The following is a 20106-nucleotide window of genomic DNA, read 5'->3' as shown; positions in this document are numbered from 1 at the left end:
AATCAACTGGAAAAGCTATCAAAATTATGAGTTAGCTGTCTTTCTCAAAGTAGAAGTCTTTCAAGAAATAACTAGTGAAAGATTGTTTAAGATGTATTTACAGATAGAACTTGAATAAATTTAACTAGAAATGAAAATATAAATTTCTTAAAAACAACATCATGATGTTCTGCATTTATGTATTGTTAATTTCCACTTTTATTAATTGCTTTGTGTGGTTCTGTCTACATAATTTTAAAATGTGTCTAACTACAGGGGTCATAATAATTTCTCCCCCTCCCAAAATTTTTTCTCCTGAACCATCTGTCTCTTTGTGTCTCTAGCAGCAGAGAATGGCATATTTTAGTGTTTTAAGTTATTTAGTTTCTAACTAATAAAAAATTTTAGAACTAATATAGATTTTATAGTACATTTTCTAGTCCAAATAACACTATATAAAATCATGGAACACATTTTTAATAATTTCTCATGAATATGAACACGTTGGGTAAAAGACAATCAGAAAAAGGCATTAACTTCTTGTGCTTGTGCAGAGACTTCACTAGGAAACCATGTAAGATTTTATTATGTGATTCATTAAGGATTTATTTAATATTTACAATGAATTGTCCATTTGATTTACTATCTAGAGAGAAAATAGCACTGGATTACATGATGGAAGGTTAGGAGCTGCTAGAAATTAAGATTATATGAAATACTGTATTTGCTTTCAAATAGCTTATCATTTCAGATCAGTGAATTAAAATACCAGCAAAACACAATGACATACTATTTTCTATAAGGAGCCGATATCATACTATTAGTGAGATATGTGTTTCACAATGGTCTTGAATTATCTTGTCAACCATTTCTTCTATCTCTGACCACTGGTAGCAGCGAGGTGTGAGACCACATACAGGGAAGATGTAAATTCTCTCCCTAAAGTCTTCAACTTTCAATGGGTTTTGAACTGGGTTAGGTTGAGTAGGAAGTGGTCAAATAGGTAAGGAAGTAGTTTAATTTACTAGACATTCTGATTGAAACAAAGACTATGTTTCTCTCTCTCCCTTTTATTTTTCTCCTCAATCATTGTCATTGAGTGATCCACATTTTGTAATATGGAAAGACATTTAGTTATATCTATATAGATTCAATAGACACGTCACTGTCAACACTTCACTTCTCTCTATATATTCTTTCTAATTTAGACTTAAAACTGGCTCAGTATAGGAAGCTGAGTTTGCCCATAAGAAAGAAGAAAAATACTTTCTCTCCCTTCCATGTTTGTGTTTGAAAATTAAAATAAATCTATTGTATAATGAAGTAAAAAAAATTATATTAGGAATTGATTGGGTATGGATTTAATTGCAGATCTCCTTGTTAGGAGACAATAATTAGCAGGGTGACTATAGGTAAATTATTTAACTACTCTTGGTTTGGGTTTCCCTATTTGTTGAAGAGATTGGATTGGGTAACTCCGAAGACTTCTCTCATTGCTGTGATTCTCTGACGCTAAGAATTTACTGAGTTAACCCTCTGCTAAACATATGGATGATACAGAAATAGTAGTAGACATTATCTGTGCCCTCAAGGCCTTTACAGTCTAATTATGATAAAATGATAAGACTAATATCAGTAAGTTGCTAGAAAAAATATCAAATATAGTAGATATATCTGTATTCTGCTCTTGCTTTATCTCCTAAGAGCTCTTGTAAAGAGCTCTCTTTCTTTTCTGAAATACTTCTCTTATGGCTTCCAAGACATGCCACTATCTTGCTTTTCCTCCTACTTTACCAACTGCTCCCTCTCACTCACTTTTCTGACACCTTTTTTCTTTCCTAATATTTCTATTTCTTGCCTGGGTCCTCTTCCATCTTTGCATACTTTCTCCATATATGATCTTATTGATACTCATGCCTTTAAATGCTATCTATTTTTTTGCTGATTCTCACATCTATGTTTAGCCTAGACTTTTCCTTTGAGCTTCTGGCTCATATTTTAAACTACCTACTTGATCTCTTCATGTGGTTGGTTTATAGAAGCTTTGATTTCAACACATTTTATACCAAACTCTTGATTTCTTTCCTCTCCCTGTCCTCTTAATAAATGTTAAGTCCATCTGTCTTACTATTGTTGTTCAAGCCAGAAATCTTATACCCCTTCTTGATTTCTTTCCTTCTTTCTTTCTTTCATGGCCAAGCTATCAGTATATCCTGATAATTCTTCCTCTGAGTCTTACTGTGTGTGACTCTTTTTACTTCTCTTTATCACTACTCTGCTATCTTGGTCCAGACAATTACTCTTTCTCATTTGGACCACCACAGAATGCCCATTGGTGTCTCATGTCCACTCTTGTCATTTACAATTCTTTTTCCAAATAGCAGCTGGGGTAATCTTCTTAATATGTAAATCAGATTATGTAAGACATCATACCAAAGTCTACACATTACTTTTGAAAATCAAAGCACTTTACCATGGCCAGTAAAGCCCCAAATAACGAAGACTTTGACCAACTCTATGGTTTCATCTTGTGGCTCTTTCCTGGGCACTTTCCTCACCCTCACAGCTCCACTACTTTCTTTAGTTTTGTGAATAACCCAGGTTCGTTTCTGTCTTAAAGCATTTTTGCAATTTTCCTTCCCTCTGCCTGGATTACTTTTCCTTCCATCGTATGCAAGACTGACTCTCATCTTCCCAGCAACTGTTTCACCTCCTTAGGAAGACTTCTGGGGCATTCTGTCTAATATATTTCCAGTCCCTACTAGTCTTTATAACAGCATTTGTTAACCCCTTTTTATGGCACTCATTACAATGTATATTTATTTTCTTTCATTCTCTATTTGTTTATTTTTGTGGCTAGCCTTCCTGAGGCTGATGCTAATAGAAACTTACTTAATATCCAGTCCTACTTCTCTTGTTAAGAAACTCTTGCTATTCTTTGGATGACCATTGCACCGGGGTAAACAAAAATACTCACTTTCCTAAGCTCTTGCTGCCAGGAGGGGCAATGTAATACAGGTCTGGTCAATGAGTCATAAACTGATGATTTCGGAGGAAGGTCTTGCTTACCTGTACGTCTGGAGAAATTCTTGCTTACAAATATCCTCCTACTTCTAGAACCTTCATGAAATGTAGATTTGGTGCCTGGAGACTGAATAGCAATTGTGCAATCAGGACTATAAAAGTCATGAACTAAACTTGATGGAACAGAAAGAGGAGAATCTGGGTCTTTGACAACAAAAGCTCAAGAGCTATCAGCTGTACCAGGCCTGGACTAACTAAGTTTGAATCTTTTGTTAAACTTGTACTCCGTATGCTTAAGCCATTGATTTCCAGTTTTCTGTTATTTGACTAACTAATGCATTCTTCACAGTCGTATTACCTCTTAAATGGAACTAACTATACAAGACTAACCATGATAACCTTTAGCCCCAGCATCTTGTCAAATGCCTGATGTACAGTAAGCTCTTAATTAACATTTATTAATTTAAGTCTAGATTTTGAAGCAAGCACACACACACACAAAAAACTACAAAAAAGTCAAAGCACACCTTAGAGAAGAATATTTTCAGCATATATAACAGAAATAATTTAATACTTTTCAAATATGAAGATTTTATAAAGCTATAGGAGAACCATTATGATTCCAGCAGATAACTAAGCAAAATATATGAAAACACTGTTCATTTGTGGTAATAAGATTGATAAATGAAAGAAAAAAAGAATATTATGAAGAATGAAAATATTAAAGATCAAAGTAATAAAAATAATAAAATGGCATATTTAGCAAAATATTTGAAAGAATTGAATGTTGTAAAATGCAAAGTGAAACTGATACTTTTTTTTGAAACTGATACTTTTTATAGTACGAGTTGGTTCAACATTTTTGGAAAGAATTTTAGTGCTACACAACAAAAACTCTAAAAGCTATTCCCTTTGATCCAATAATCCTTCTCTTGAGAAGGAAATGGTGACAAAGGATAATATTTTACACAACAAAATCATGATTGCATCATTATTTATCATATGGGAAGAGAGGAAGCAGTTTAAACATCCAACTCTAGCAGAATAGTTGTTCCTCAGCTTCCAATAAATATTATGTGGCCATTAGATTTAACTATGAAGCCTTTGTAAAATTTAAAAATGAGTACTCCAGGTACTGGCACAATTGAAGAAGTGAGCATCACAGTCTTTTCTTTGGTAGAACATGGATGACTGTGGGGGAGGCCTCTATGGATACCATAGGTGGTGTCATCTTTTAAGCAATCAAAAGTTTTTGGAATTGTCCAGGTTGGAATTGTAATCCACAGAATATGGAAAATTTGATCATATTGTAACCAGAGCACCACAGCTGGAAGGCAGCTTTGAAATTTGAGGAGACCTTACTATCTTAACAGTAGCCTAACTGGCAACAAAACATGGAACTAGTCATGGTCAGCAGTGGTGAGTGACATTCTTGTTTTATTAAACAGAACTGGAACCATGTGGATGATACCTTCCTCTGCCCAGTATTTCAATGATGTTCAGCTTGCTGGAGATCTTCCCCATTGCTTCCAGCCCAGTTATGTCCTTGACACTTATACACTTCAGGCAATCTAAATAAGCCTGAGGTCCCAGGGTTGACAGTGCATAAATTCAATATAAAATGTCATCTAAATTAACTACTACAGGTGGATTTAAAATTATCATCTGCGCTCTCCATTATACGAGTTTTGTGATCAATTAGGAAGTAGCTCTTTTCTAATTAAGCATTTGAGCAAGTATTTTGGCATTAGCTTATGTAGGCACTGTAAGCAGGCAATCTGAATAATTCAAAAGTCAGTGCTGATTTCAAACTATCTTAACGCAAAATCACTTACATAGCAACAGAAAATGTTTCCTATGGTGTTGATTGGCTTTGATGAAAACATACCTGTGAAGTTGGAAAATATAGGCAGGGATGGAAGAAAAGAAAGTGGCTAAGTGAAATGGCTGAATTGCTTATTCTGTGATGTATGAATGAAACAAATAATTATCCCAATGACTCTCTGTAGAATTCGATTCAGAGAGTAATCAGCTCAACTCTATTTCCTTCCTCTGAATAGTTTTTTTCCTGTTTTGTGTGAGATCTGGTTCAGCAGAGATGGAGGTTATTCTGTTCCAATTATTTTATTTTATTTTATTTTATTTTATTTTATTTTATTTATTTTATTTTTTATTTTATCACTAGAACTCCTGTTTTTGTCTATACAAATCAAATTAAATGGCTTTGGTGTAACTGATTAATTCTGTCCATGAAACAATTTAATAAAAACAGCTTCCATTTATTGAACACCTATTAGGTACCCATCTTCTTTTGTGGATTATATCAGTTAGTCCTCACAATAGTTCTGAAAGCTAGATATTATTTTATATTATTATTATACATTTCACAGATAAAGGGTCAGAGGCTCACAGAGTTAATTTCTGACAGAGGATGCTGGTTTATCTGGTTTCAAAGACTATGCTGTTTGAATCACACATGCAGCCTTTTAAAAGAACTTTTTTTCTTTTTTGAGACTTAGCTTTGCCTGTGCAGATGCAATTTTAGCTTTTTATTAAAGACAAGGGTGAAGAAGAGTTATTACACATGTATGGCATTTGCAGATCTTAGTATCTCTGGTTTGGGAAAGAATTGTAATGCTGCCACTCAATATTCCACCTACCACTGGTAAAAGGAAGATTAGAAGATTGGAAAATTTGACATGACTTTGATGTGTTAAATGCTAAATAGTGCTGCACAGGATGAAAATTCTCTGGAAGAAGACCATGAGTATAACTATTTTTGCAGGTGTTTTAGAGCAAAAATCTGTTCACTCAGTGATTCCACATTTTTGGGAAGGACATAACTAGGAAAAATTTTAGCTTTCTTTTCCCAAGGAAGCATTATGAAAATGCCAGAAATATAGAAGTAATTATTTTGATCAAGATTTTTTGTTACTCATTATGATGCCAAAATCAATTTGTACTTCATAGAATCATTTGTCAAAAAGCTTGGAAATATGGCACATTGGTAATTGCAGCAAAAGCAATTATATTTAGTTTCTTGATTAAGAAGAAAGAAAATGAGGGGCACATGGATGGCTCAGTTGGTTAAGCATCTGCCTTCAGCTCAGGTCATGATCCCAGAGTCCTGGGATGGAGTCCCACATCAGGCTCCCTGCTCCTAGGGGTACGCTTCTCTCTCTCTCTCTCTCTCTCTCATGAATAAATAAACAAAAAATCTTAAAAAAAAAGAAGAAAGAAAATGAGTATTAATTAACAAAATTACAAAGAGCCTCAATTCAAATATACACTTATTTTCTTGATGAATACAAGGGGATTTGATATTTGTAAAATCCCATTGCAGTCTGGCTAGAGAAGTCTAGACTTTCTCAATGTCAAGGGAAAATACACTTAGGCTTTCTTAGTGATTCATTCAATGAAATGCATAGGAAAAAAATTCGGGATTTTGAGAAGGAAAATGTTGATTTACCAGAACACATGGAATTTCAGAGAAGGGACTCACATTAGAAATCATTGATATAGTTTTGGAATATAGCTTTGTATTTGGCTATAATCCAGATTACAAACGTGTGTTTAACCAGATGACAACTAGATCACAATCTGAATCATCCAACAGATTGATTCAGACCTTTGGCGAGGCCTGTTAGCCTCTGAGACATCCCTCAGCTCCTGACTTGACACAAAGAACCAGTAGATTCTCTGTGACTGCATGGGGGAGTCTGCTCCCAAATAAGGCTCATTTCTTTTAAAATCATGAAATAATTTCCATTAAGCATGTGAGCGTTCTTTTAGAAACTTTTTGTGTGGGCTGTAGCTCATTTTCATTACTCTGTGTGTGTGTGTTTCCATCACTCAGGACAATTCATTAGAAAATCCACCAAATTTATTTGAAGTAACCAATTAATCCTTTGAGATGCAACAATTAATATGCAAATTGTACCACATTAAGAGTCTCAGGAGGAATGAATTAAATTGAAAATATATAGCCCATCAGAAATTTAAAAAGACATTGTTTTACTGTCTAGATTTTCAAAATCCATGTGAATTTTCTTTTGTGGTTCATTTTATTACCTCCTTGCTTAGAAGTACTAAAACAAATGACCATGCCTGTCTTAAATGCATTACATCAGGATACTAATAGAAGGATATTAAACATGATAGTCATATTGACAAAAGACCTGATGAGGCAAATAACAATATACATAAATAAATATGAATTCAGAACAGAATAATTACATCAAAAAGTAAATAATTATCATTGCCATTTCCTTCTCAGAAATGCTCACAGGGAAAGGACTGAGGTCATTTTGAGAACATTACCAAATAGGCAACATCTTCACTCATGCATGCAAATTCTGTGGTACAATCAGGTTTTAAATGCTTTGTTCCTGACAACTGGATAATGTGAAGGAGATATGAATATTGCCAATAAAACACCTTTAAAATAGTAACCAGTACTTACTGAGTGCGTTCTATACGTAATTTACTGTTCAGTGCTTAGCATGTCATCCTCACCTCATGGCAGCTGTTGTGAAATGGGAATTGTTGTTATTGTGTTACAGCACAGGACCCACAGGGCAAAGTGTTTGATCTGGGGCTGTCCAGGTAGGAGGGCTAAGATCTGAGCCCAAAGACTAGACACTGGATACCATGTTTCTGTGCTGTCTCTAAGAAATGTGCCAGAAAATGTCATGGGCATTTTTCTGAGGTTAAGTAGTAAATTGTTAGAAAATTAAAAAGATGAATATTGCTGTTTAGATAATTGTCATTATGGTTACTTCTTGCTACTTTTCTTCTAAATATTCAAGAAGAAATACACAATATGGATTGTGCACAAGAGCCTTGCACAAGAGCCTTGTTTTTCCACCAGGTCAGAAAGTTTTAAATGTCATTATTTCATTATTTTACCTTAAATTTTCTTAATAAGAGATTGAAAGAAGCCACATTTGTTCTAACAGTGTAAATAAAAAATATTGAGTTGTCTATGTAGATATTGGTAGTGGGTATTTATAAGAGAATTCAATTAATTATCAACATTATTTTGGAAAGCAGTTACTTTCCACAGAACTACCCAGTACTAGATTCTTTTTCTTCTTTTTTGTATCTACTGTTATTATTTATCCTTATCCTTAACATTTCTATCATCATCATCATCATCATCATCATCATCATCATATTCATCTTTTTCCCCCAAATTTGAGATGACTTCTTGAAATCTATCCTTCAGGCAAAGACAATTTTGGCACAAAGTATTAATTAATTAAATTAACAAGTGACTATTAGGCATGTATTCCATGGAAAACACTACATTAGATGCTTTGTAAGAATAATTTTAAAATTCTCTTTCAAGAGCCTGCAATTTCATTGAGTCAGTAAATCATATATGTAATTATCATCCAAAGACTTCTCAGATGAGTACTTTAAAAAAGTACAGAATTATACTGAAATTCATAGGTTATTTCCAAGTGGAAATTAGGGATAGGTAGGAGGGAACCGTGAAGTGGTCATTGAGAAGAGGGCTTCTATTTTTTATTTATTTTTTAATTTTTTATTTATTTATGATAGTCATACAGAGAGAGAGAGAGGCAGAGACAGAGGCAGAGGGAGAAGCAGGCTCCATGCACAGGGAGCCCGACGTGGGACTCGATCCTGGGTCTCCAGGATCGCGCCCTGGGCCAAAGGCAGGCGCCAAACCGCTGCGCCACCCAGGGATCCCCGAGAAGGGCTTTTAAATCAAGTTGAATTTGAATTGAATTGTGAGAAGAGTAAATTGTGTGTGTGTTTATGTAAATCTGTTTATCATGTCACAGCTCTGCTAATTTTTCCCTTAAAGATGGAATAGTCTGTTGTAAAAAAAAAATACTGTGCTAGGCAGCACAGCTTGGAACACAGCTCTGCTGCTTAGTTGCTCTGTGATCTTAGGCAAATTATTATGCTCTGTTTCCTCGTCTGTAAAACGAAGATGATGGTAATTCTATTGCATAGGGTTCTTCTGATAATTAAATGAATTAATATGGGTAAAGCAATCAACACAATGGCACTATGTAGAAGTTAACTAGGATTATTACATAAGTACGGGTGGCAAATTCTAATCAGTGGTAGGCATTTAGGATGTATAGATATTAAGGCAAGAATTATTTTATATATTTTAGAAATAGGAGAGAGAACACTGTGAGCTAAAGAAATGGCAAAGGCACAGATACAGAGAAACAGCTCTTACTTAATGCAACATTTCCATTCTGTTTTGTTTGGAGGAAAATGTGTTTTTCCTTTGGATTTCAAATAATTGCTATATCTTATTTATCATAAAACATATTTACAGGTCAAATAAAGAACGGAGTTTTCTGAGGACTGATAAACATTAAATGTTGGATCCTAAGCTTTTGCCTTAGAAGTCTTACTTTTTTGATGAGTCTGTAAGAGCAAACTTCTCTTCCCTACGATATTGCCTACATCGAGTGGATAAAGAACTAGAGATAAAACAGTGGGTAGAACCCACTGAAACTTAATTGCTCTTTTAAGAGGATTAAAAGCAATCATTTTCTTCTGCTCTGCATGTTTATGTATCAAAGAGGCATTATTATCCTCCCTCTTTCCAGAGAATAAAAACAGTTTTTCAGCACTAATAGAACAATATGCCTGATTCCTTAAAGAAACTTTTCTTCTTTAGCAAGTATCCATCACTCTGATCATTTTGCCCATTCAATATTGTTAACCCAGGGCAAAGGGAAAATCTGTTTCCAATCTTGTATTCCCAATGCCTGTTGATTTATTTGTATAGGACTGCTCATATTTTTTAGAGTAAAAAGCCACTTGAAAATCTTGTCTAAATACATTCAGGTGCATGCTAATTAATTTTCCTCCTGAAATTTGCACAACAAGAGAAACAGCTGGAGACTGTTTATTAACTAATTGAAAATCTTAGCTTGGGAGATACTTGGAAAAAGAACAGAAGGGGAAACCAGCATGGGATGAAAGGAGACAAGTGTTTCTCCTGACAATGAGATATAGTATTTATCCATTTGCCCATTGACTACTTCCTCTACAAAGTTTCTGTCTCAGAAATAGCCTGGAAATTAAATTAAATCTGTCTCTTGCATGATGCTCCAGAATGATAAATGTATGTACTTTTTTGGGATTTCATATTTGATGGTTGATACTGCTGTCTTATGTATTTCAGAACGCTTTGTTTCAAGTGACACTCAACTCAAAATAGTTTTAGCCAAGAAGGGATTAATTTATTGACTCATTTAACTGTGAACTTCAAGTTCTGATTTCAGGCATGGCAGGAACTCAAGTAATATTGTATGGGTTCTATCTTGCTATATCTCATAACCTTCCTTTGTTATTTGGCCTGGGTATGCTTTCTGGCTGGTTTTCTCTATGTGGTGGGGAAGGCAGCCCTCACAAACCCAAACTTAAATCCTTATGCCTATAGGAAATGAAGGCCTATATGGGAAAGGAAGTCCCTCTCTCTAAGATACATATATCAAGTCTGAGAGAAGACCCTGATGAGGCCTGCTCATGTCAAAGTACTCTCCTCTATGATAAAAATCTACTCAAACTTTAACATATGCACATACCATATGTATCATTTGAACTTGTTAAAATGCGGGCTCTAATTAAGCTTACTTTTACATCTGTTATATAGATAACTTAATTCCCAAGGCCAGGAATTAATAAAACGTGCTTCATACCAAGGGGGGAGATGAGTAACAACCCATGAAATAAATAGAAATCAAGAAACTGAATGAGGCTGTTACTTTTTTTTTTTTTGAGTCTGTTACTTAAAAAAAGATTTACGAAAATTAAATAATTGAGATTCCTGAGTAATAAATTTAAGTCTTGAGTAAAACAGCAATGACTTTCTTTTCTCCTGGGAATAAACCAAGAGGAAAAAGAGACATCTCAGTGTTGTTACTTAATCTTATCCAAATAACAGTTGTAGCAATTTATACTATGAGACTGCGCACAGTCCCATTATATTTTCATAACAATTCTGAGAGGAGACTTATTTGCAATTCTGTGCTGTCAAATGCATATGGGCCCCCTTACTCTGAGCAACAACCTGTTGCCTTGCTCTGAAAACCAGGAATATGGCAGGTCAGGTCCCTAACTTGCTCCAGTGTAGTGAGAGAAACCAGGGAGCTTCCGCTGGTTTAATTCTTGGTTGTTAAAATGGCTCTTTCATTTTGATTCCCTGTGTCTGGCCTGTCTCCACTTTTTGATCTTTTTTTTTACTGGTTTTGGATTTCAGAGATTAGATATTTTGGTTCTGACACTGGCCATAAATCTAGGCCTATGTTCTGTGCTATTGGTTTTACTTGATAAAGTTTCCATCTCCTGAGTCTGTATATGACAGGATCTGGAAAATCATTACTCAAGTCAGCTTTCACTCAATTGCTTCTTCCAGTTCATTTTTAAATTCTTTTAAAAAAATCTGTTAGTTCTAATATCGGTCACACCAATTTTGATTCCAGATCCAACATATCCATGATTCATAATAGTACAAATAATGATGACAATGAACAAGATAACAAAACAAACTTTTATCGAGTATTCCAGGCACTCTTACAAATACATGACATATATTACCATAGTTAATTTTCTTAATAATCTTAAATACTTCTCTTCATTTTACTGATGGAGAAATCAAGGCACAAATTATGGACAAATGAATTAATTTGTCCAAGCTCACAGTGATAAAAAGTAGTAGAGCAAGTAGTTGGTTACGGAGCTTCCTAATACCAAGGAGAAAAATATGCTCTATAGTATCTTAATATTAATGACAATAATGATAATTGTTTATTATGTGTCATACTGACTTTCCATGATGATGATGAGGATGAGGATGATGATGATGATATAACATAATATAGAACTATTTGGTTTCCAAAATTATTTTTCTATGCCTTATTTCTAGAACAATGTCTCTTACCTGGAATACGGATAAAGTTGGGGGTTGGCATGGGGACCATTAAAATAAAAAGACACATGTAGACTTGGGACCAACTGTCTAACAGGGGTCACTATTTAGAGGAGACATGCCCTGTGGGAGAAGATTAGAGGAGGAGGCATCAGTTTTATCTTTAAACTGGTAGACCATGCTCTCAGCATAGGGAAGTTGTTGGGTAAACACACCTTTTATTAAGTCAATATTTGTTGTCTTTCAAGCAATTTATCAACATTTGTCCTTTCAACTGTAAAGAATATTGTCGCTGAGGGAAGTTCTTTTTTTTTTTTTTTTCGATGCAAACACACGAGGGTTTATTTACAAGCTCCAGCTTGGGTCTAAGTGTACCCGACACAGCGGAGCAGGGACTTGGACCCTGAGACTAAGAGGTGTAGCAGTTTTATAGGGGCCAGTGGCCAATGGGATACGCAGATAGTTGCACAGTCATGTCGGTCCACACGCAGGTGGCCAATCGAATTACACCTTACCCTATAGTATCCATTTGAGCTGGCCTATTACTTTGGTCAGAATTGGCGTGCAGTTTTGGCGGGCACAAAGCAGGGTTACATTGTTATGAGCCGATTTCCAATTAGGGTGTGCCCAGCGGCTTGACTAGGGTAGGGCAGTGCCTTAAGCAATAAGCAGGTTATGTGGGGGTCATACAAGAGGTGGCAGGTGTAGCACAAAATGGAATCAGTCCAGCTCTACTTGTCCAGGGGTAGGGGATTTTTGTTAAATTTCCTGGGTCCCACATTCCCCCCTTTTTCAGAGGATCCTATGCAGGACCCAATCATGGGTCCAGGTTGCTCTTAGAGTGAGCCAGGGGGAATGATTAAACTAGGATTCAAACCAACCTTGTTGCTGTTCTCACTCCCATTTATATTCCAGCGAAGAAGCAACATCCTACGTTTAAGGCAGCACATACCCCTCCCAACCCTTTGTTGTAAGACTAAGTCTAATCCCCTTCTATTTGGAAAGACAACCTCAGACTAGGGAGTCTTGGAGGTGGGAAATAACGGAGAATGGTGCAGTTTTAGCTTTAGGGGATTGTCCTTGTCTGGTTGGCTTTTCCATTCTGGAACAAAGTCCTTGAGAATGGTGTGTGGGTCAGCTGGCTGGACGTGGGTGTAGTGGACCCAGGGAGTAATCCCGTCGACCTTGAGAGCAGTGGGAGTGGTCAGGATCACCATGTAAGGTCCCTTCCAGCGAGGTTGAAGTGTCTGGTGTTGGTATCTCTGCACGTACACCCAGTCACCTGGCCGATATCAATGGGGGTCCAGGGGTGGCCCAGTCTCATAGAGGGCCCTCAGCTAAGGCCACACCTGCTCATAGGTTCGTTGTAACATTTGGAGGGAGAAAAGAAGTTGGTGATCATCAAATTCAGCAAGCACCTCAGGTTTTAAATTGGGGATAACAGGTGGAGGAAGACTGAACATGATCTCGTAGGGAGTCAGTCCCATCTTATATGGGGAGTTTTTTACTCTATATAGGGCGAAGGGGAGGAGAGTCACCCAGTCCCCGCCAGTCTCCAGGGCTAATTAGTTAAGGTCTCCTTTAATGTTCTGTTCATCCTGTCTACCTGTCCTGAGCTCTGGGGCCTATACGCACAATGTCATTTCCAATCTGCCCCAAGTACTGGTGCCACTCCCCGTGTTACCTTAGAGATGAATCCTGGGCCTTTGTCCGATCCGATCCTAACAGGAAAACCATACCTCGGTGCGATGTCTTCCGGCAGTTTCTTGGTCACGGTCTGTGCCGTTTCATGTTTGGTGGGAAATGCCTCTGTCCTTCCTGAAAAAGTATCTACAAACACTAGTAAATACCTATACCTGTATTTTCCAGGTTTTACCTCAGTGAAGTCCACTTCCCAGTAGGCTCCTGGGCGGTCCCCCCGGAGCCGGGTGCCGGGGTTAGATCCAAGGGCGGTGGCATTAGTTAACTGGCACGCGTGGCAGCTCGCCGCAATCTGCTCGATCTTTGCTCGAGAGTCTTTAATAGTGATCTTTGCATGTCCTATGAGGTCTTCCATCTTCCTTGTCCCCATGTGAGGACTCCGATGCATTTTGGATAGGCCTCGCCGTCCCAGTTCCTCTGGCAGGATGATGCTGGAGTCTGCGGCCCTCCCCCAGCCACGCAAGCACAGGGTCACAGGCAAGCGTTTGATCCAGTGTAAGTCAGCATCAGTAGAGTTGGGGGTGTCCGGCAGGGTCGTGCCCCCGGGGTCAGGTCGCGTGGTTGCTAAGACCTGGGTCACCAGAAGGGCCGCCTCCTTTGCTTTTAAATCGGCTCGCCGGTTTCCCCTGGCTACTGGCGTCTGCCTTTTGGTGCCCCGGACAGAGGATGACGGCCCGGGCCTTGGGCAGCCAGAGGGCCCTCAGGAGTTCAAGGATCTCCGTTTGGTTTTTAAGGGTCTTTCCCTCCGCTGTCAGAGCCCTCCCTCCCTGTAAAGGGCTCCGTGGAGGTGAGCGGTGGCGAGGGCGGACCTGCTGTCGGGGTAGATGTTGATTCGTTTACCTTCCCCCGCGGTCAGCGCCTTGGCCGGTGCGACCAGTTCTGCTCGCTGAGCCGACAGTCCGGCTGCCCGTGGCTCCGCCCAGACGGTCTCCGTCTCCGTGGTTACGGCTGCCCCCGGGTATCGGACTCCTTCTCGGACAAAACTGCTGCCGTCGTGTACCAGGTGGCACCAGCATTCGGCAGGGGCTGGTGCTGGAGATCGGCTCTGACTCCGTGCACCTGTGCCAAAATTTCTTGACAGTCATGCGGAAGGGAGTCCCAGTCTGGGTTAGGGAGTAGCGTTGCCGGATTCAGGGTTGTCGGTGGCTTAAATAAAATTCTGGTGGGGTTTAGCATAGGCTCTGATAATGGGTCAGACGGGCATTGCTGATCCAGCGGTCTGGGGCTGTTTGAGTGCCCCTTTAATAGTGTGTGGGGTGGTAACATGCGGTTCTTCCGGACTTTTTCTATTATAGACTCGTTCTGCTATTATCACTAAGTCCTGCAAGCTCTTCTCTCCAGTCTCTCTACTCTTTGCAATTTCTTTTTAATGTCCGGCGCGGCCTGGTTAACAAAGCCATGATAATTGCGGCCTTTGTTTCCGGGGCTTCTGGGTTCATAGGGGTGCACTGCCTAAAAGCCTCTATGGCTCTCTCTAAGAAGGCTGCTGGACTCTCATCCTTACCCTGCCTCACATCATAGACCTTGGCCAGTTTGGGAGGCTTGAGCGCGGCTGCCTGGAGACCTGCCCCTAGAGTCTGGCGGTGGACCCGGGGTCTCTCCTTACCTTCAGCCGAGTTGTGCGCTTTGGGGAGTAAAAAGGGTTTTAGCCAAGGAGGGGAATTCTCGATCATGTCCTGCCAGGCCAGGATGTTGGGCATCTGGTCACGGTGGCCATCTGGTTTGTTCCTGAAGATCACGGCCTTAACCTGTAAGATAATAGGTAGGTGAAAACTTCCTTCTCGGTGCCATCCCACGTCAAAGGTTGGCCATTCTGAAATGCAATAAATTTGGAATCTCTCTCTCCGTATGTCTATGCTCAGAATACGAGCTCTTTCCCTAACATCCGAGAAGTGGGAGAGCATAAGAGACAAGGGTGTGGTTTGCATCTGCCCCATTATGTCCCCCGTCCACACTAAGGCACAGATAGTTATAACAGTTAACAAATAACACGGTCAAATGTACAGTTAACAAGAACACAGTAACGCAGACCAGCGCGCAGTTAACACAGACCAGCACACGACCAGGTAACACAGACCAGAGCGCTAACAGGTAACAAGAACACAGTAACAGACAAACGTTCTAGGGCAGCCGCAGAGACAAGACAGAAAGTAATCCAAAGGGCTGGCAGCTGGCCCTCCTTACAAATGAGGACCCCCGTCCTCCTTACAGATGAGGACCCCCGTCCCCCTTACAGATGAGGACCCCCGTCCCCCTTACAGATGAGGACCCCGTCCTCCTTACAGATGAGGACCCCCGTCCTCCATACAGATGAGGACCCCGTCCCCCTTACAGATGAGGACCCCCGTCCTCCTTACAGATGAGGACCCCCGTCCCCCTTACAGATGAGGACCCCATCCTCCTTACAGATGAGGACCTCTGTCCTCCAGGCAGGGGTAAGGGACGTCTCCTCAAGACCCCCCGGTCTATGGCCCTCAAGCGCGTCCACCTAAGCCAATGCCGACCTAATACAGATTGGAATTCCTACAGGTTAGAGCTCTCAGAGAATATGCGCGCAAAAGGTGGAAAAAGCTGAGTGCACTCACCACGCGTGAAACCCTCCGGATAGGGTCCTGGGGGGTCTCTCGGATCCCGGACGAGCCCCCAAATGTTGTGCCCAAGATTGTGAATCTGAGAAACCACCAAGGAGCCGACACCGACGCAAACACACGAGGGTTTATTTACAAGCTCCAGCTTGGGTCCAAGTATACCTGACACAGCGGAGCAGGGACTTGGACCTGAGGGAAGTTCTAATGAGCACAATTTCCTAATTCTTTTTGCCCATCCAGGGGCATTTCAGTATTCTGTACTGATTGGCACCCACGGCCCCTGTTTTGCTGGATTGTTGCTTCATCCAGTTTTGTCCAGACTCTTTGCCAGAAGTATTTCATTAGAATTTCCAGAGGTGGTTCCAGGCATAGGTATGTTTCAAAAGCCACCCAAATAATTCTGATGAGCAGTCCTGGTTAAGAAACACCGTAGTAGAATCACAGAGCCAGAAAGACTTGGGCCAGACCTCAGAGAGATGGAGTGACTGGCCACACCCAACCACAGGGCTCACTGCTGCTTCCTTCATTGCTTTTGTCTCCTGTTTGATTCCTGGGTATTCCCAACAACAAGTGAGAGTAGAGCCCTTTCACCACTACTCTTCTCCCACTTTGCCTTGGGAATGGCCTGAAAAGAGCAGAGCCATTTGGTTTGCCAGTTGGACCAATGTCTATGTGCCTGTGAACAGTGAACCATACGCTCCTTGTGCTCCACTTCAGAACAGATTCTGGCTCCTGTCACAAGAGTGCCTCTCAAGTATTGTCCGTTTGCCTCCCTTGCCCGTTCTCTCTCTATTCTGGTTTACCTTCTTGGAATGGGATTCTCCTTCCCCGTCATTTTTGTGAAATAGCTCGCATTTTTCAACATAAATTTAGACCCCAAGGTAGGAAGAAGTTTATCCTGAATCTGAAAACCTTGCAGTCTGCTCAGAATCTGTAATGTTTGTACCATGTCACACACAGTATTTCTCATGATAGGTGGATCTTTTCAGTGAGTCTTTCTTTTATTTTTGCCTGAATATAGATTAAAAGGAAAGTGGAGACATACTTTCTCATGTATTTTTTACTTCCACACACCACGTATCTTCTTTGATACAAAAGATCTGCCACGGGCAAAGAAGAACATGCATCTTTGAAATATATAATCTATTCCAGCTTTAAAATCATGTGAGTTCCACTCTTGTCTTCACCCAAGAGGCATTAAAAGTCCAAATTTTCCAAAACTCAACTGGAAGGGGCAGGGTACCCCAGCATTTGTTAATATCAGGTATGTAGACTTATATCTCTTACTTATATTTACTCTGGTCAATAATTAATTATCTATAAACCCTTGGAAATAGTTCATCAGGACCTCAACATTTAAGTTACAAAGAAAGAAGAACCGCTCTCCCCGATTCAATATAGCACTGGAAGAGAGTGAGGATGGGGTGAGGTAGGTAAAGGTTGATCATTTCAGCTAAGATTTCATATTAAGACATAGAAGTTGGCATGTGGCTGCTGAAGATATCTTTAAATTCATATTATTTTTTAAAAAGAAAGAAAAAAGAATAAATGGGGGAAAAAAGACAGTTTTTTTTTTTTCTAACAGTATTACCTGAACAGGTATACCACTGAAAACAGTGACACATGAAGGTTGAAATATTTCATGTGTGTTGCTGAGTTGTGAGATGCTTTATGGTGAGACAGTCAGAAATCCTTAGAAGCCAGAACATTAGTAAATGCCAGAAACCCGTGAGGCAAGTATACATTTAAGCCACTCTTCTCTCGAGAGCAAACCATAGTGCCTGTGCTAAGAATTCGATGGCCACACAAGTCACAGAATATACTCACAAAGCCTGGTTCTAAAATATACCTAAGTGGAGATTCTGAAGTCTAATGCTATGAAAATAATAAGAAAGCAAAATATTTTAAAAATACAGTTGCTGAGAATTTTCCACTCAGAGTGAGGCTTTTGAATCTTATAAACCTAGGCCCTTATACATCTAGGCCGTCAAATGTTTGCACATCCTTAGTGTAAGCATAAACTAGAAATAAATGTATTCCTCAGAAGGGAATAGTAAAGGATCTTGGCTATCTTAAGTATTGCAGTTAACTAATGGGGAAGAAAAGAATCCCTTGAAAATCTGTAACTACAATCAGCCCTCATACAGATATGTGATCTGGATTCAACCCTATAATCGCTTCTCGGCCTTTTGGCTAAGATCAAGTGGATTCAACCCTATATGTGTGGCAAAAAAAAGAAACAAAAAACTTTAACTTGAGATTTCAGTGAAAGTGCTCCTGGGATCATAATACTCCAGAAAGTTCCTGGCAGGAGCAAACACAAATTGCCTCAAGACAATCTTCGTTTTAGCCCTCGAAATTCCCACAGGTCAAGATTAAGTTACATGAGTATACAAATATTGCAAAACACACCAGGACATATAGTATCGTAAGTTAGAACCAGCAGAAAAACAAACAGGCCCAAAGAGACTTTAAATGTCAACACAGAATGTTCAAGAGGGAGTTGAAAGTATAATAGGAGAACAAGAGACCACTAAAATGTTCTTTGTAGGTGGGAAAAGAAAAAAACAGACTACTAAGGAGTGAAAAACAAAATCATTAAAATTTAAAGATACATAAATTCAACAGTAGGCTTGACACAACATAAGGGAAAATTAATGGAGTAGAAGATAAATATGAGGAAATAAATTTCCCTGGGATTCAGGAAAATGAAAAAAATATGTTTAAGACCCATAGAGGATTTTTTAAAAAAGAAAAAATGTGATGTAATCCAGCTTTGGGTTCAGAAATTGATGGTATAAAGACAACTGAGAAGAGTAGAATATTATAAGTTAATGGCTGAGAATTTCCCAGAATTGATCAGAGGTACCAATCCTTATATTTAGGAAGCTCATTAAATCCCCTTCCACAGTAAATTAAAAGAAATGCAAAATTAGACACATTGCATAAAATTGTAAATGGAGGACGGGGTGGACAGAAGGGGGGTAGGGAGGAAATCTCCTTAAAAGCAGAAGAAAGCAAAGGAAATTAAAAATATAGTTCAACTGGCATCTAAATTTTTAATAGCCAGGTATGCAGTGTCATAATAATTGTAAATTAGAACCCACTGAAACTATCTCTTAAGAATGAGAGCAACATAAGGATAGTTTTAGGTAAACTACAACTGTCAGAATTTGCTTCTAATAGACCCTCATAAAGGAAGTAGTTTGGGCAAAAGAAAAATGTTCCTAAAGTTCTAAAACATAAGGAATGGAGAGCAAAGAAATTGGTAAACCAGTGGGTAACTCTAAAAGTCTACTGAAAGTATAAAACAATAATGTTTAATCCCTTAGAATAAACAATAGTGTTGAAGTTAGGAACTATATGAAAATAATTCAAGGATACTTAGAGCCTATATTTTGTTAAAATAAGTATGCATGTTAAATTGTAGGGGAATGCTAAAAAACAGAACTATAGTGCCTGGCTTCTAAGCTGGAGAGGGAAGAAAAGGAATATAAAAATCTCATTCATTGAAAATCAGAGTCCCAGAAAAGACAGAACGGAAACTCAATATTATAGAGACAAGTCTATATATATCAGTCATCATGATACATTTAAATGGAGTAAACTCTCCATTTATGAGAGAAAAATTGGCAGGCTTTATTTAAAAAAAAGAAGAAGAAAAGAAATTCATCTATCAGGTAACAGATACACCTAAATCTCGGGTCACAGAAAAGTTGAAAGACTAGAAAAAGATCCAGTTATTAAGACTTCAATAAATGGTAAAGAGTTTCTCCATAAGGTCATGGCAATTAAATTTTTTTTTTGTTACTTTGAGCCATGATGAACATCACTGTCCATTGTCAATTTATTCTGTTGATGGCATTGCTTACTGTGAAATAATAAACA

General features: G+C 38.8%; 1 protein-coding gene across 1 annotated transcript; it reads right to left on the bottom strand.

Annotated features, from left to right (window-relative positions):
• Nucleotides 1-14326: 14326 nt before the first annotated feature.
• LOC144316313 (uncharacterized) lies at nt 14327-15630 on the bottom strand. Its single transcript, XM_077902120.1, has 2 exons — nt 15237-15630; nt 14327-14689 (listed from the first exon to the last, which is right to left on the bottom strand). Exons 1-2 carry the CDS (start codon nt 15565-15567, stop codon nt 14382-14384), a joined length of 639 nt encoding a protein of 212 aa, XP_077758246.1. The 5' UTR covers nt 15568-15630; the 3' UTR covers nt 14327-14381.
• Between the last annotated feature and the right edge of the window lie 4476 nt (nt 15631-20106).

This window comes from Canis aureus, chromosome 6 (assembly GCF_053574225.1).
Source record: "Canis aureus isolate CA01 chromosome 6, VMU_Caureus_v.1.0, whole genome shotgun sequence".
Lineage (NCBI taxonomy): Eukaryota > Metazoa > Chordata > Mammalia > Carnivora > Canidae > Canis > Canis aureus.
Note: the sequence above shows the minus strand (reverse complement) of the source record. Positions and strands in the feature narration are given on the sequence as shown.